Source organism: Lonchura striata, chromosome Z (genome assembly GCF_046129695.1).
Source record: "Lonchura striata isolate bLonStr1 chromosome Z, bLonStr1.mat, whole genome shotgun sequence".
NCBI classification, from domain to species: Eukaryota; Metazoa; Chordata; class Aves; order Passeriformes; family Estrildidae; genus Lonchura; species Lonchura striata.
The window spans coordinates 27,467,338-27,484,294 of NC_134642.1; the positions used below are offsets into that span (position 1 = coordinate 27,467,338).

At 36.7% G+C, this 16,957-nt stretch overlaps 1 protein-coding gene across 12 annotated transcripts in view; it reads right to left on the reverse strand.

Moving 5' to 3' along the window:
* MAST4 (microtubule associated serine/threonine kinase family member 4) overlaps positions 1–16,957 on the reverse strand; it is a 279,183-nt gene that overhangs the window by 42,469 nt on the left and 219,757 nt on the right. For all 12 annotated transcript variants that reach the window (XM_077790300.1, XM_021534406.3, XM_021534408.3 and 9 more), the window contains 5 exons: positions 11,717–11,874; positions 10,428–10,503; positions 8,778–8,987; positions 4,952–5,053; positions 264–396 (listed from right to left, as the gene is read on the reverse strand). In XM_077790300.1, the coding sequence (XP_077646426.1) occupies positions 264–396; positions 4,952–5,053; positions 8,778–8,987; positions 10,428–10,503; positions 11,717–11,874 (679 nt within the window). The remainder of the gene's footprint in view (positions 1–263; positions 397–4,951; positions 5,054–8,777; positions 8,988–10,427; positions 10,504–11,716; positions 11,875–16,957) is intronic.

Here is a 16,957-nt window from a genome sequence, read left to right on the forward strand (position 1 = left end):
AGGCTGGAAGAAGATTAGTAGAATCATTGATACAGTGCATTTGTGAATGATATTTGCAAAATAAAAAATCCTGTCCAGAAGAGATGGCCTTTTAAATGTGTTTGTTTGAGCTTGTGAGTATACTGTGAAAATCAGAAAACGCTTGCTCTGCTCTATAATCTTTATCTTGACCCTTTTCAGGTACATACAGATTATCAGAATGATAGAACACATTGAGAAGGAAGAACCTAGAAACCTATAGCTATGCCAGGAGATTCACTTACCTTCCAGAGGATCTTTATTTAAGCCCAGCTGACTAATAATGTATCGAGGGATGTCTGTTTTAATGCCTTGCCCCTCTTTAGCATGGCCTTCAGCTGCTTCCAAAAGATAGTAGAACTCTTCAGGATCAAATTCCTAGAGGAAAAACAATCATCATTTTCTCTGTTGAAACTGGTTCCTAAGGGTCTAACATAGAAAGTTCCTTTGCTTCTTCTAACTCTACATATATGGCATGTTCCTACTAAGAAACAATACCTCTTTATTCTAATACTAGCAGTCTGTTAATCTAGTCTGATTCTTACACAGTGTAACATGATGTAAGCAACAGAATTGCATGTCACTATTTTAGAGCAATACTTAATATAAATATGTTCTTTGCCATCAAAATTTCATGTAATACTGAGTGAAATTACCTACATGCAGCAAAATTAAGATTTCAAAATGAGAAGACTAGCTCCCTGCATATGCTTGCTTTTAAAAATCCACTATGACCATGTAAATATATTGCACTACACTTTTAACTTCTGAAGTATTAACTTCAAGTATTTCTAATCAATATATATGCACTGTGTTTAATGGAAAATACAATTTTAAAAAATCACTAACTTTAGAATGAAGATAAAATTGAAACTTGATTTTAAAAAATCTGAGCTTCACTGATCCAATTGTTTCAAAGTCAGAAATTAAACATCCTCCTGTGGGAACTAAATATATTACAACTATCATTTATAACATACCAGAAAGGTAAGCCTCAGCAAGGAACAAAAATTAACAAAAATAATAGAAACTCAAAATACTACCTATGCCCAAGTCCCTTGGAAATACATTTATTTTACTACCTTTTTAGTATAAAAATTTAAATACATTGAAGGGAGTAAATAAGATTATTAAGACAATGTGAGTGGGATTTTTTAAAACAATTTCTCTCTACTGGCATGAATTCATACCAAAACATCTGTTCATGGCTATTGCGTTCTTCGAGGTGCTGGTGCCTATAGGTGTAATCCTTTAACAGAGTGATAGGCATCAGTCATTAAGGTAACAAAATAGACTTTTCACTCCAGTAGGTCAGCTCTGTCACAAATACCTGTAGAAGCCAGGCAGGCTGCTGAGATAGCTGATTTTCTGACTGTTTTGCAGCCAAACATAACTCCATGGCATTTCACACTACATGCTGAGTCACAAGAGTCCTGTCCCAGATCCTCAGGCTACTTAAGACTTGGAAAGTCAACATCCCGACCCAGAAGGCAACTTGAGAAATTTGGTACCATGCTGTATTTTGCAAGCATCAAAACTGCTGCATCTAAAAGAAGGAGCTGCAGCATGTCTGAAATAAAGTATCTTTAGAATTTTGAGTCTTATGGAAACAATCTTAGTTTTACATGTGTCATGAAACAATCTTCACTATGCACAACCTACTGCAAAGGACTTAACCACAAACCCATGAACTGTCCAAGCTGCCTTACTTTAGCCCAAAGTCACAGGATGATGCACACCTGCCCAAAAATCTGAACCAATAACTAAACATTCTATTTCGGTCTTACTCTCATCTTACATGCCATCCCAGCTGTATCTCTTACATGTTACTCCTTGGCATTAAAGCAGCCAACACATTATGTTGTATGTCAAGATTTCTATTTACTTTTGTAATGAAAACATTATCATCTCAGTGACAGATATACAGCTTCTCCTCCACTTACTAGCAAGGCAAGGCAATTTCAAAACAGGTAATTTTAATCATATGAATGTGTGTGTTTGTGTGTACAACTATCTAAAGACACATACATACACACAGAGATCTGAATAATGAAAAGCAATTAATTTATTTTCTGGTCTTCACTTCCAACTCTGCATTTCATTTTCCATGTACAAATGGAGAAAAAATATATAAATAATTGGCAGTAGCTCTTTCCATATATGAAAACTGTAAAACCTTTATTTGTATGACTATCAAAAATGAAAATAGGATTTCACATGCTATGAACACTTGAGACAAGACTACCATCAGAAAACTGACAGCTTCACTGCATGGTATCTGAAATGTCTGATAACCACAGAGCTGGACCTTTTTCCTATGATTTTATGAATTTTCTTACAGAGGCTGAAGTTTTCCACATCTAGTATCTATTTCAGACAGATATTCTAAAATACCACACAGTAATATTCAAAAGTTTCCAGAAAGATACTACAGAAGAAAATACTGTTTCTTTAAGATTACAATTATGTTTATGATCTAGGATTAACAACTTCTTCCATGAAAAACATACTGTTGCATGACTGTACACCTAAATTTGTTTAAGCTACCCATATATGTAGAATCCAGGGTTGTCACAATCCAGTTTAAGCCTTCTGAATATCCTGTTTTAAGTGAGAACACTAGAAGGAAGCTGTGCTGGCTTTCCCTGCCACTGCTGATCTGAAACTCAATTTGGAGACACTGTGACATCTGGACTTTGCACCACTGTTCTTCCACTCACAACAGCAAGCCCAGCAAAAAGAGGGGTGCAGGACGCACATCACTCTACTTGAAGGATATGGCAGAGCAAGTAGCCTAGGATAAAATCCCAGAGGCAGAAAGTGGGAACTAAGTTTACAGAGTGACTAGATTCCATTAAAACTTAGCACTTAGGGGGAATAAACTAATAGGCAATAGATCACCAAGAGAGAACCTGAACTGGAACCACAGAATCATCATGGTTCAAAGCAATCTTTAAGACAATTCAGTCAAATCATCCATTCAGCACCACCACTGTAACCTCTAAACACTGAACCAGCACCCACCATGAGATCCAAATACCTCTTCAACACCTCCAGGTAACTCCACCACCTCCTACACAACCTATTCCAATGCCTGACCACTCTAATAAGGAAGAAAATTTTTCAAATATGTAATCTGAATCTCCCCTGTCTCAATTTAAGGCTTTTTCCTGTAGTACTGCAGGCACTGTAGGAGAGACCAGCTCCCACCAGTACTTTCCTTTCAGGGAGCTGAAAAAGTGATAAGTGCCCCCTGACCCTCCTCTTCTTGAGACTAAACAAACTCAGCCCCCTCAGCTGTTACTAGATACATTTTCTAGACCCTTCATGAGTCTTGCTGCCCTTCACTGGACACACTCCAGCACCTGAATTAGAAAGCTAACGGAGAATGATGCTGGGAGCAAGGGTTGATGGGAGAAAGCTAGCAAGCCTGTAATGGAAGGATGTAAAGTATTATTAAGAAGCCTTGGTCTGACTGCCTACAATATGTATTTAAGAGCTTTTCTGGATATATGATAACAGAGAAGGATGCAAACCAGAAAGAGAAAAACAAGGCTATGAGAAACTGGATGATGTGGAGAAACATATAAACCCTGTAAATAGAGCAGGGAACAACACACTAGACACAGAATGAACTTCTTAGGGAGAAGGAGTAAAACAAGTTTGGATTCAACGGCAGAAGCAGGACATGCTACGAAGTTCTCTCTAAAGCCTTCCTTTTTGTTTGTTTTGGTTGTTTTTTTAAACATCTCACATCTGTTTCATGCTGATTCAGAGCACATATCTTATTTTTAGAGTCTTTCTGAACTGCAAATCACAAACAAAAAAATCAACTGGGAACACTGAGACTTGGTGTTTCCAAAACAAAAATAAAGGCAGCTCTCAAAATGTCCATGGCTGAGTGAGCCAGGGTGTGGATTAACATTGCCACAGATGAAGGCACTCAACAAAAAGCCAAAATCACATCGGGAAGATTTACTAGCTACTTACTAGCTCACATTCAGTGCAACTCAAATGCAGTTATGACAATTTCAGGCATAACTTGAGTCTAGCAGCCACATATGGCCTGCCAGCCTCAAATAGCTCTATGCAGCATCAACACTGATCGTATATTGGCAAGCAGAGTGGCTCAAAATCAGCTCAGGCTGTCTGCCAGGCCTTTTGACTCAGGCTGGCTCTGGCATGGTATTTGGGTGTCTACACCACCGTCCTGTGTACACTGTGTTCTGCAACTGTTTATTAGTTCAACTGAACAACTGAAGCACACTGTGTGTAGGAGCAACTTCCCGCACCTGAGCCATCCCAGCTCCAACAGCATGGGCAAGAAAAGCAGAAACACGCCCACACGGCACATACGAACTAACCCAGTCTGGCAACATAGCTGTTATGCTCATGCATAAATACATCAATTATTCTGCTCCTCTGGTTCCCAGTGTAACACCAACTACCTGTGTATCCAGACAGCCAAATCCCTCTGCTGATCTTATCACCAGATCAGGTACTGCAGAGCTGACCCCAAGCTGTTTATAGTTCTGGCAGCTGTTAAGTGCAACAAAATTATGAAACTGGTAAGAAATGAGAAAACCACCAAATAATTACAATTCTGGAACAGTCTTCCCAAGAAATGAAGTCTAACAAAACAACAGAAAAAGCCAGCTGGTTTTAAACCAGTTGAGCACCTTCCTCAGTTGATGAAAGGGATTCTGTATCATAGTATCTTCAATAGCAGGGAATCAAAACTGAAGGAGGGTCCTGCCAGTATACTATATCCAATAATAGAAGCGGAAAGGATTCCACTAACAATGAAACCCTTACCACACTGTTTGACGTGTTCCAAAAATCAACTGTAAAGAGCCTTGAATACTGTATCAGAAAATTGCCTGCACTATTAAGTGAAAAACACTAAGTGAAAACATAGTAAGCATGACCTTACCAGGCATTCCAGTAAGCGAGCAGGACGAGCAATAACTATCAAGATTTTTCGAACAAGTTGTTTAATAAATGCCATTTCTCCACTCTCTGATCGCTCCTGCGCCTAAAAGATAAAAATAAAGTCACACTAAACCAAATCACATTCAAAGCACTGCTTAGGAAAGCAGTGATATTTAGGACACTGCTAGGGTTTGAAGCATGTACTTGATACAAACCATGCATCAATTTCAAGATGCCAGCAGAGATAACAAAGATCCGAGAAACACTGTAACTTCTGTTCCAATAATCCAAACTTTAGAACTCTAACAACTCTAACTGTAATAACAAAAGTGCCTACAACAGACAAACACCTACCTTTTTTTTTCTTGTTTCTTAAGCTTACACAGTATTAATATCACCAGTTTTGCAAATGGATACAATGTATCAACACAGATCAACACAGATCTATACATGCAGGTTGTGCCTCAATTTGTTAACAATGTTAGGCTGAAATTAAAACTACCATAAATAATAGTAACAGATATAAACAACATCCATCCCAAATTCATACTGTCTTTTGGTCAGTCATAAGAAAATGACAATTTATATGCATATATATATATATATACACATATATATATATACACATATATATACATATATACATATACATATATATATATATATATATATATATATATATATATATATAAAACCTGTACTTGCAGAGAGACTTCATCTAAAGGTACATGTAAGAAAGGATGACAATGAAAAATTGAGTTCTACAAAGATTACAAAAGAAAGTGGGAACTGCTATAGAACAATATATACAGAAAATGAACTTCTAGAAGATTTGACAACATCTGCACAATGGTCTGAGCTGCACTTCAAGTTTCTTTTAAATGTTTCACTCTAAGAACAATTTACATTCTTTTAAGGATGCTAGTGAATGCAAAGAAACTGTAAATTCTCCTTCTGATTACAATGTACTAGTAGCCCTTGCCTAAAATATCAAAGCATTTCCTTGCTCTAAACAGTAGAACTCAGACTTAAGTTTCTCAGCATCTCTTGCTTATTCAAAACCACAAAGAAAATTAAGAAACTAACACATAAAAAATTATTACTATGGACCAGTAAGTACTTTTCCTATAACACATTACATTAAAAAAAAAACAACCAAAAAAAAACTCTATGAAAATAGGAAGCTATGCATACTGCTCTTAATGTAAGTACCACAATTTTAAAAAACACCAAATATGAGAGGAATTAATTTGTGGAGCTTAAAAATAGGAAAAAACCTGCAAATGGCACTAATATCATCTAGCTGTCTGCATCAGGTTTCAGAAAAACCTTAACTGGACAGAAGCATAATTCTTATCAGCTAAGCCCAAATAAAAAATATTTTGTAAATAAAACAGCTGCCTATTTTAACCACCAACAAAATTTAAAGCACTTTTGTAGAGTTTTATGAGCACTCAGGTGCCTAAGTGAACAAAAGAATCAATACATATTACATTTGAGGAGGATGAAGCAGGAAAGCATTCAGGTCCACTTGACCTTAAAATTCCAAAACTTTTGGCTGAACCAAGCTGCTTTGACCTCAAGGGAGTCTTCCACTAGTTAAAGAAACTGCACAGTGCCAAGCAGCAGCAGGAAATGCAGCTTTCTACTGAAGACTGCAGCTGGGAATTAACAACAAATGAATCCCATGAAACCAAAGCACAACTAAGTGTCCAAAACAAAGTTGTGCAAAGAACAATATTTTCATACTGCTATAGCATGCTATTAACAAGAAGCAAGCAGTGTACTCAAAAGTTAAGTCTGAATTTATTAAGGCATAATGTCTTTGGAGAACAGAAATCTTTTTCATAATAAAGAATATGACACAATGAGTGACGTAGTGACTTTTTTGAGCAATACTTTATATGCAAGTTGAAGAGTAATGGGGTAGCATGTTTTTTGAGCAGGTTTTGGGAGAATTGTTAGTGAACATATACTCTAAACTCAATGTGTAGCCATTTTAAGGTATATATTGTCAAGGTATTATATTGTTCTGTAAGGTATATATTGTCAACAGTGTTAACAGTGGTTCAGCAAATCCTGGCTTAGACATATTTTCTGGTATACTGACATTATCAACTGCCCAATTCTGCCTTCACTTTGGCATGCCAGAACTACGACCATTTCAAAAAAAGGTTACTGGTTCAAAACTTCCTCTTGACTAGCAAGCAAACTCTAAGTATTCTCAATGTTTAAAAATAGGGTTTCAACAATCCAGAATAAATTTATTGATGAAAAGAAAAAGTTGAAAAACAATAGAATACCAGAGATTTTATTTTCTGAATAGAAATTAACAAAAATGTAGCATAGGAAAAACAAAAACCCAAGAAAACAACAACAAATCAAAAAAAAACAACCGAAACAAATAAAAAATATCAAAAAACACCACAAAAACTCAACCAAAACTGATTGTGTACTCAAAAGAAAGCAAAAGACAAATTAAGAAAGGCATGGCATCTTAAGATACCAGCTAGAAAGAATTTCAAATTAATTTCAAATCTGCTGCTCTATCAGGCTAATTTTCACTCATAACATACTATCAAATCCCACAAAAATAAATGAGTGTATTACATGCTGCACTCATTCTTTTGAAAATGATACATTACTAAACTACAGAAACTTATGCTGTTGCACGTTTGTCAAGTTTCAAGTTATTAATTATTTTGCTGATTATTCTATGAAAGTTTCAATACATTTAGAAAAGACAATTTTGCTGTTAATCAACTATTCAGCTGTGAGAGGAATGTTACAAATAATTAAATAATAAATAATCTCTCACTAATGGAGAGCTAAAGGTTGCTGTCTGCTTTCTCAACACAGTAGGGTAGATAAAAGGAAAGTGTGTATGTTACCTCATTTATTTAAAGTAAATGGAATAGCCAGCCCTGTCTGTGCCTTATGCACACACTTTTGTAAGCAATCTACAACTGCAGCACATAATACTGTTGTTTCTGGAATCTTTACAACTCATCTATGCCAGACCAATATGCCAGGCTGCCTTACAGTTTTTGTAGGAATTGTTATGTGTAATAAATACAATTCGCGCCATTCCTCGTATGAAAAATGTAATATTGGATATTTGTTAAATCATGCCCGTCGTATTAGTTCCCCCCACCTTTACAGGCGAGACTGGATGTATATTAGAAACTGATTTACAAGTAAAAGCATGCGGCTTGGCCAGGAGATGGGCCATGTCTGGGCTCCAGGTGTTAATCATCACGATCATCAGTGCTGATCGTCCAAGATGGATATCATGGAAATCCTCAGACAGATCCATGTGAATGCGGCCTTCCCGTAAACTCTCATCAAGAATTCAACTACTCTGGACATTGAATTATTTCTCCTCATCACCAAAAAAAGAAAATCTTATTAACCTATAGACTCTGAATAGAAGAAAAGACTAACTGCTCAAATCTTGGCCTCAGGCAGAATTTTCCCTATAAAAACCGCTTGTGCCAGGATGGAAGTGTGTGGGCATAGGAGAAAACCTCTCCTGAGGCTGACTCCTTGTGGCACACCCAGGGTCGACCCCGGGCTCGGCTCTGTCCTTTCCATGTGGCTGACTAGATAGAATTTGACCGCAAATAAAATAATTTTTATTTTTAATCTGGCTGAATAAATTCTCATTTATAACAGTGTCATTATGTAGACTAAAGAATCTTATGAATACGACTTTGACAACTACTTGAGTAAACAATTGTAATTCAAGACAATATTCAAAAAAAGTCTTAGGCAAACAGATTTAAACAATTTTTCAGGCAAACACAAAGCAGTCTCATGGATCATACCTCCTGTAGCAATTTGTCTAACTTCTGCTGTAATTCAAGGAAGTATCGTGATGTGATGAGGCCCTGGTGAGATTTATCCAAACAATCTCGAGCCAGTTCTGTGATCTGGTGGTGGGTAAAACTGAGCACTCCATCTGCCAGAGGAAGGGTGTTCTCTGGAGAATGATTTGTTATAATCTCCTGAAGCCTCTCTTCCATCTGAGCTGTGGCCTATAGAAAAGAAGTTCAACACATCAATTCAGCTCTACATGAAACTAACAGCCTTTCTGACTCTAGGACATTCCTATACTACCTAAGAATTTACCTAGCTGGAATGCATTAAATGACTGAAGCCAAAAGGCAAGTACACAAAGGCAAAGTGACAGATGACATTTCCCCACATTACCAGTACAGAAAATCAACAGCCTTGTTGTTCTACTACAGTTTCCCAGTCTGTCTGCCAATGGAGATCAACTATGTGCTAATTTTGTGACAATCACTAACAGAACTAAAAAGCTTTAAAGTCAAAGCCAAAGGGGAAATATATAAAAAAGAAAAAAGAACTCATAGGGGTCTACATTTTTCTGCTAAAACTGCAGATACTAGACAGCAGAATATAATCACTACTTTCACACAGGTTAGTCCACAAAAATATTTCACTGAGCAGAGTTTAAATGAGGCTCATTTGACTGATTAAAAGTACCACAGGCTCACAGGTCCTGCCAAACTTGTCTGTAGGTTCCCAGATGCATTTGTTTTACAGAATCAACTTTCTGGTTCTCACAGAACTGCAGATGCTTGAAAAAAAACCCTTGAATAATAATAACAACAATTATTATTATTATTGCTATTATTACAGTAATCCCACACATCTTAGTTCATATCTCAAACAGTAAGATGAGTGAGTTCTTCACACTTCATATCATTGTTCTATTACTCTGCAAATCTTGAAAAATCTTTCTTCATATTATATAAAGAAATGCAAAGAAGTTTCCCCTTTTTCAACTCACATTTTAGGAACACTAGTGTTTTATTTTCCAGGGATAACCAAAATCCTAGGAACAACCAAGAGTACAGTGCTTCAAGCTGCATGCACACATACCTGCATCTAGGAACTCATCTGCGTCTCAAGATCTCTTGACAGGACAGCAAAATGTCCTCCTATCTAGTGATACTCCCACATCTGTGTACTGATCTTATTAAGTGCACTAGATCAGTGAACACAATGCATATACATGTATGTAAAGTATATAGCAAGTGCTGGAAAAATGAAGAAATGGCACTAACCAAAGGATCTGCTCATGTATCACAACAGATGCTTCTCAAGACTTAGCACTGGAAACCGGTTTTGATTTACTACGCAGTATGCATTTGTCCAAGTACACCGCCTATTGAAATCCAATGTATCATGAGATTCCAATCAGCAGAGTATTTTACCAGCATGATTAATTTCAAAACCAGTTTGGCAGCACTGCATTGCCAAATCAATGTCCAGTTCTCAGCCAGAATTTTTTTTTATCGTGATTTTATTGTTGCAGTAAGAGGTCAGTGATGCTTAATGGAAGCCATTACAGGTCTGGATCATTACTTCTCGTAACAAAATCACCACTTACTTAGAACCTATGTTGCCTACCAATTTAGATACTGGCTATCTTAAATATAATTCATTACCTTTGGGAACCTTTCTTTGTAGACATGGTTCATCATAATTATTTCATTGTCACAGCAAGCAGGAGAACGTCCAGGGCTGCAAGCAAAACAAATTATCCCTTTACACTTGTCCCAGCATGAACTACAGTTAGTTCCTATATTTTTGTATAGACTTCACAGGAAAAGTACAGTCTGCGATCAATAGTACACTTGGTTCCTTTCTGCTATTTCTCTTCAAGTTCTCATTATTATTTAATGTACTTGACATCTAACTGCTAACCATGTTTTTCTCCCAGTTTGTACTTTTATTTCAAGGCAGATGAAGCCTTGTGAACATGATCTTTTCCTCAGAAGGGCAACAAAAGAGACCTTTTCAACTGGTCTTATACCTGTACCTTTGAATATTAGATACACTCAAAATAGCAAGATCTGACCAAGAACTCTGGTAGCTGTAAGTGAAGAAGTACAAAATCAGTTTGTTTGAGCTTTGTTTTTCTAAGTAGATAATTTGAAAAAATATATCAAAACAATCTATTTTCAACTTGACCAGCAGATAAAGACAGTTAACTTCCCACAAATAATGTCATATATATGCACATGTCAAAGTTGGAGCACTGTGCCTGTAAAAAAAAAAAAGCACAAGACTCTGAGGAAAAGAATTTATAAAAGATACCCACAGACCTCACAAACCTACAAAATTATTTTTTTCTATCATGAGCCTCACTGTCCACTACAAAGCCCTTTAAAAAATATCTCAATACGGATTTCCTGTGTTTGTGATTCTGGTCCATGCAAACTGTCTAGAAGGTCTGGTCTAGTGCAAATATCCCTGCCCACAGCAGGGGGATTGAAACAAGATAATCTTTAAGGTCCTTTCCAATTTAAATCATTCTGTGAATCTAAATCTGGCTTATGGTATTCTTAAAAACCGAACACTAAACTTTGTCACGGATATCACAACAGCGAGTCCTTGAACTGATACAGGCTGTCTATTACAGACATTCATAGGCTACTACTGAGAACAGAGCAGGTACATAGATTCAGAAAAAGAACACTACAATTATATCATTAATGACTAAGTCATCAAGACAGTCTCTGCAGGTTAGTTACCTTCAAATTAAGACCTATCTTAATATTTACCACTGAAGTAAATCATGACCAAAACCAGAGCAAGTATTTAAAGGACTATTCTTCATTCAGCCTCAGTTACATTTATATTTCAGCCATTTAAAAAACAGTACATATCCCCAGTGTAAAACACCATGATCTAAATTCACATATTCACCCTATTTTCAGATACACAAACTCACCTGAGACTTCGGGACCGAGGGCGCATTGCAGTTGTCCTGCACCTATTATCACTGGCAATGCTCTCAGTGGTACAGAAATGTTTAGACAAAAAATGTAGCTCATCAGGTGTTGGTTGGTATGGTAACTGGTGTAGCTTCTCCTGGGATGAGCAGGATGACTGCAAGAGCACAAGAAAACACAAGCTTCCATTAGAGTGAAAAAAGACCATTTTCAATACCATATGTGGTGCTCATGAATAATGAATAATGTAATTTAAGTTAAAAATTATAGTTACTGTTTCTTGTGCCTGACTACCAATTTAAAGAAGAAAATAGTTACCCTCAAACTCATGAATGAAGTATAGAGTAAATATTAAAAAAAGAACCACTTCAGTTCCAGAAGACATACTACATTTCAAAAATTTAAATTTCCTAATGCAAAGGTGATGCTTGATGTCAATGATACAGAAGAACAGCTAAAATGGAGTCTGCTGAAAATTAATTATTGGAATAGGATGGCCTAGGTATGGTAACTGCAAAGTACAACTTATTGTCACAGTGCCAATTACAAATCTTCATAATAAAGGTACTTCATTATCCATATTTAAGACATTACTAATGCTCTTAAAAATAGAATTAAATACTACCTAAAATTTGGCTGAAAAAAACAAATACACGAATAACTTATAGAAACTGTACACTGAAAATAGAGTGAGAGAACGCAATACATTTATCAAGATGTTATATGGCTGACGAAAAGTGAACGGAATTACACTAAAACCATCCATTTAGTATAAAACTGGAAGACATGGACAGGTATGAAAATGGCAGTACCACCACGATAACCACCATTGCAACATTTCATGTACAGAGCTACATTACATAAGCAGTGCAAATGACCATACTATGTACTTTAAGGGTTTTTATGCAGCTCTACCTGAGCCACATTAGGTGTTTGGAGGTAGAACTTTGAACTTTTCTGTGAATCTGGATCTGGTACCCTTTTTAAAGAACACATACATAGTTAAAATCATTAATAACCAGCCTTGCTAATGTGGACTGACAAACAGAAATGTTCTACCAAAATCAGTTTCCAAGTTAGCTAATTCATAAATATTCTCGTACAACTGCACAAAGCTACTTAGTATCATGCAGACATTCCCTATATTTTACCCACTGAAGGGAATAAGTTAAAAACTTGAGTATCTTTCTGGAACTCTTTATTTCTCAATAAAACTTATTTCTTTTGTTTATCAATTTACATGTGTCCATTACTGCTTATCTGATTTCTCCTGTTGAATAACAAGGCCCTGCCTGGGTGCTCTTTTAATGGAGGCAAACACAGTAAAGAGTTTCTTTGTTACGTGATTTCTAGCAAGGGAAATCAATAAACTTTTGTACTGTACAAATACTGCCCCTGCATTGCTAAGATCAGCTGGTAACAACCAGACTGTTAAGTACAGAAATTAGGAAGTCTTTTTAATCTCCTGGCAACTTGTGTGGTAAAGGATAATATCATAACTCTTAGAAGCAAAAGAAAAGTTTTTTTATCACACTAGATCTCACAAAGTCATCTCCTAAAAGCAAAAAATAATAAAACCCACTGGCAGAAAAGGCTAAGAAGGACATGGGAATGTCACACCAAATCAGAACAAGCTGAAGTTTGCAAGACTGTGTTACCTTGCTTTCCTGCGGGCTAAGAGGCATGCACACTGAGAACTTGTCAGATAGGTAGTAACTTGTTGAGTTACAGCAACCCATGTATGAAATTCTGCCTTAGCACATCACCATGTATAATTCAGCAAACAGCATGATAAGGTAAATTCTTTCCTATCTCACAGTATAGTGGCTAGTTGCAGTTAACCTCACAGCATATATCCCACAGAGATGCTCTGTAAAATAAAAGATACTCTAGCACAGGAGAATGTCCAAATACAAAGCATCACAGATTGCTATTCTCTATCTCTTTGGTTTCAGGGGATTATAGGAAGGTCAGTGAGAAAATAATGCCTATAAGGTGCCACAGAGTTTAGTGAGGATCATGACTGAAGTGAGGATCTTTCTAATGCTAACCACTCTCAGTTTATCAGGACCATGAGAGGCACAAAATATATTTTTTGGTGATCTAAATTCTTATTTCAGTACAAATCCAAATTCTTACAGCAAAATTCTAAAACTTAATAGTTCTCCTGGCATTCTACAATTAATGCTCCAAAAATAACACATGAATTAAAATATTTTTAATATGTTCAACTGTTGTGTATAATGAAAACACAAATGTTCTTCTGAAACAGAAATGCAGGTTTGAAAAATATGCAGCTTGTCTCAGTTCATCACTTTTATAAGGCTTGCTCTCCTAGAAGACAAAATCATCTTGACTGCATTTTCTAACTGCCAAGATTTGATCCTACTGTGCTATAATAAGATACACCAACAGATTCTTTTCAACTGAATAATCAAGCAGAATATATTTTAATTTTGATTTTGTTGTGATAACTTGTATATGTGGTACTTGCACTACTTCTAAATCCACAACCTTCCATTAAATAGGCAATTCTATCCATCCCATCACTTTCAATATTAAAAAACAAACAAACAAACAAAAAATAGGGTAACAAATGGTGAGCTACACTCACCTCAGCATAACTGTGGTAACTACAAACACTTTGGCCCTACTTTGTCTTTCACTTGCTTGTGAAGAACAGACTTGTGCTCTATTGCAATGTATAAAAACTTTCTGCTCACTAGTTGATACATGTCTAATTAATGTGAATTTTATTTGTTCATCACTGAAAAGTGAGTATTCCAAATGTACATTTACAGTGTTGTATGAACTGGTCTCTCATTTCATCTAATAATAAGTAATAATGTGGAGGAGAAGGCTGAACTGTGCTAGCTCTTTCAGATGCTGAAAAAGTACATGAAATCAATTAGATGGGGGTACTTCTAGTTTTGGTTTTTCAATTCTCATATATCATCCAGGGGTAAAAGAAGAAAGTGAAAAACATCTCTAAGAAGTGAAGAAATAGTCACTAGACTTAGAATTCAAAGGCTATCCAAGTGCTTTTGCAGGGCTTATAAGCAGTAGCAAATTCTTGGGCAAATGAACCATGAGATACTGCAAAAGCCAAGACAATAAAGGCTAATGTGTTTGTCTCCAACACAAGTAGCAGGGTGGCTGTGGCACCAAGGACTTTAGGTAACAGCAGCCAAGGACTGTTGGCAATAACATGCTGTGAGAAAGAACAAGATGTGACTGGACAAGGGGCCCTACAGAGGTAGGACAGCACTTTTCTGGAACAAAGGTCTTTGATCTACCTCCTGGAGATAAGCACAGCTCAGTACAGCACAGAGAAATGAGGAGGAGAAGCAGGCACAGACTGTAGACCAGGGGAGAATCAAGACTGCCAAGGACCCCTGAAGCCCTCTGACCCATTTCCACAAGGACCTGGAAGACTGGAATGTGAGTGACAACTAATTTGATTAGAAAGTGAGAAACCCACCTTCAGGGTTTCTCTATAAAACAGTACCCCCCACACAAGCCTCAGGCATCCGAAGGACCTGAGATATCCCAGCAGCTGGACTAATGCTGGAACCAGAACTGGTGATCTCTTCCACCCTCTCAATCCCCCTTTTTTGTTTCCCTTCCCACCCCACCCCTTTATGCAAAACCCACTGATATGCTTATATAGCAGGTCAGAGACTAATGTACCAATTTCTATGCCAAGTGTGTAATTTACAAATAAAACATAGTGAATTTTTCTAGTTCATCTGACTTCTATAATTTCTTTCAACCACAAGTATTTACCTATCTTGGGTGATCCCTTACTCTTAAGGGTGGGACACCATTGATATTTATGGCATGAATTCTCTACCACTGCTTTCTTCAACAAAATTAACATGTATTTATTGGAAAAACAGGTTTATTACAAGTAAGAAATTACATGTTTACTCAATGGTAGGGAAGACATATAAGTACATTATTATTTATATATTCTAGTCAGAAATAATCATGGGGCAGGTAGGGTAGGTCAGCAATGATGTATTACAGAAGTTATCTAATTCCATAAATGTATGGATAGCATATGCAAATACCACGTAAAACTGCTCCACATTCCAGGATGCCTAGAGCAGCTACTGAACTTAAGTGGCGAAGAAAGTATGTTAATTACAACTACCATTTTAAAACTTAGATATCAAAGAAATGAATATGGACAGAAAATTAAAACTGTATTTTGATCTGGTTTTGACACAGCTTTTAATCTCCTTTCTAGCACAAGTCTGTTACTTGCAACAGTGACAGTGTTTCTATGACAATTCTTTTATTTTATATAAACTCCTTTATGTCAATATATTTTAGGTGAAGAGCACAGCATATCTGATCTAATTCCAGTAAGAGGTATACAAACATGCCCTAAAGAGAACTGCTTACAGAATTAATGTGAAACCAAACTGGCAAAACTAACATCTACACAGACAAGAAAGTAGAGGTTAGAATTAGTGCTTTACAGAACAAGTTCTTAAGATACATGAAATTATTCAACATGGTTTAAGACAGATAGAATTGCCCTTCCAGAAGCCTTTGTGGACAGAAATAAAGTAAGAGTTTATCATAACACAAAATGGTCATATTTCATCATTTTATGGAATTTGGAATTCAATTGTTTCACAAAAGAAACTGAACAAAGCCACTGGAAGTAGGAAGAGAAAGCCTATTTTAATTGTCAAAGAAACAGCTTAAAAAAATCAGTTACTACCCACTCAGTAAAATGGGCTATTCATAAAAGGTAAAATACCTTTTATAGGCATATAAGGCATAAAACATTGACAAGCCATAGTTGCCACCAACCAAGTCTTCCACTGCATTTATGTGCTCTAACTGTCAAAATGTCAACTCTATTTGCTATTTCCAAAGCAGGCATTCTCCACAGTCTCTCAGGTGTGACTACCACAACCAAGAGCTTTGCTCTAGATTGTAACATGAGACTGTCATTCCTCTCTAGCACAGAAATGTGCAGACACACAAAGTAGAGGCTGGTGTTTCTCCCATGGCCAGCTCCCAAGACCTGGAGCAGGATCCCTGTGGCATATGACATGTACAGGTATGATGGGGGGCTGACACAAGACTGGCAGAAGCAAGCCTGAGGAGAGCTGAACTAAACCCAGCTGAATACTGACAACCACAGCTGAGCCCAGCAGTCTGATGACAGACAGCAAGACATGAACAACCCAGCTCTTTTGGAGATTTGTCCCTCATTGTTT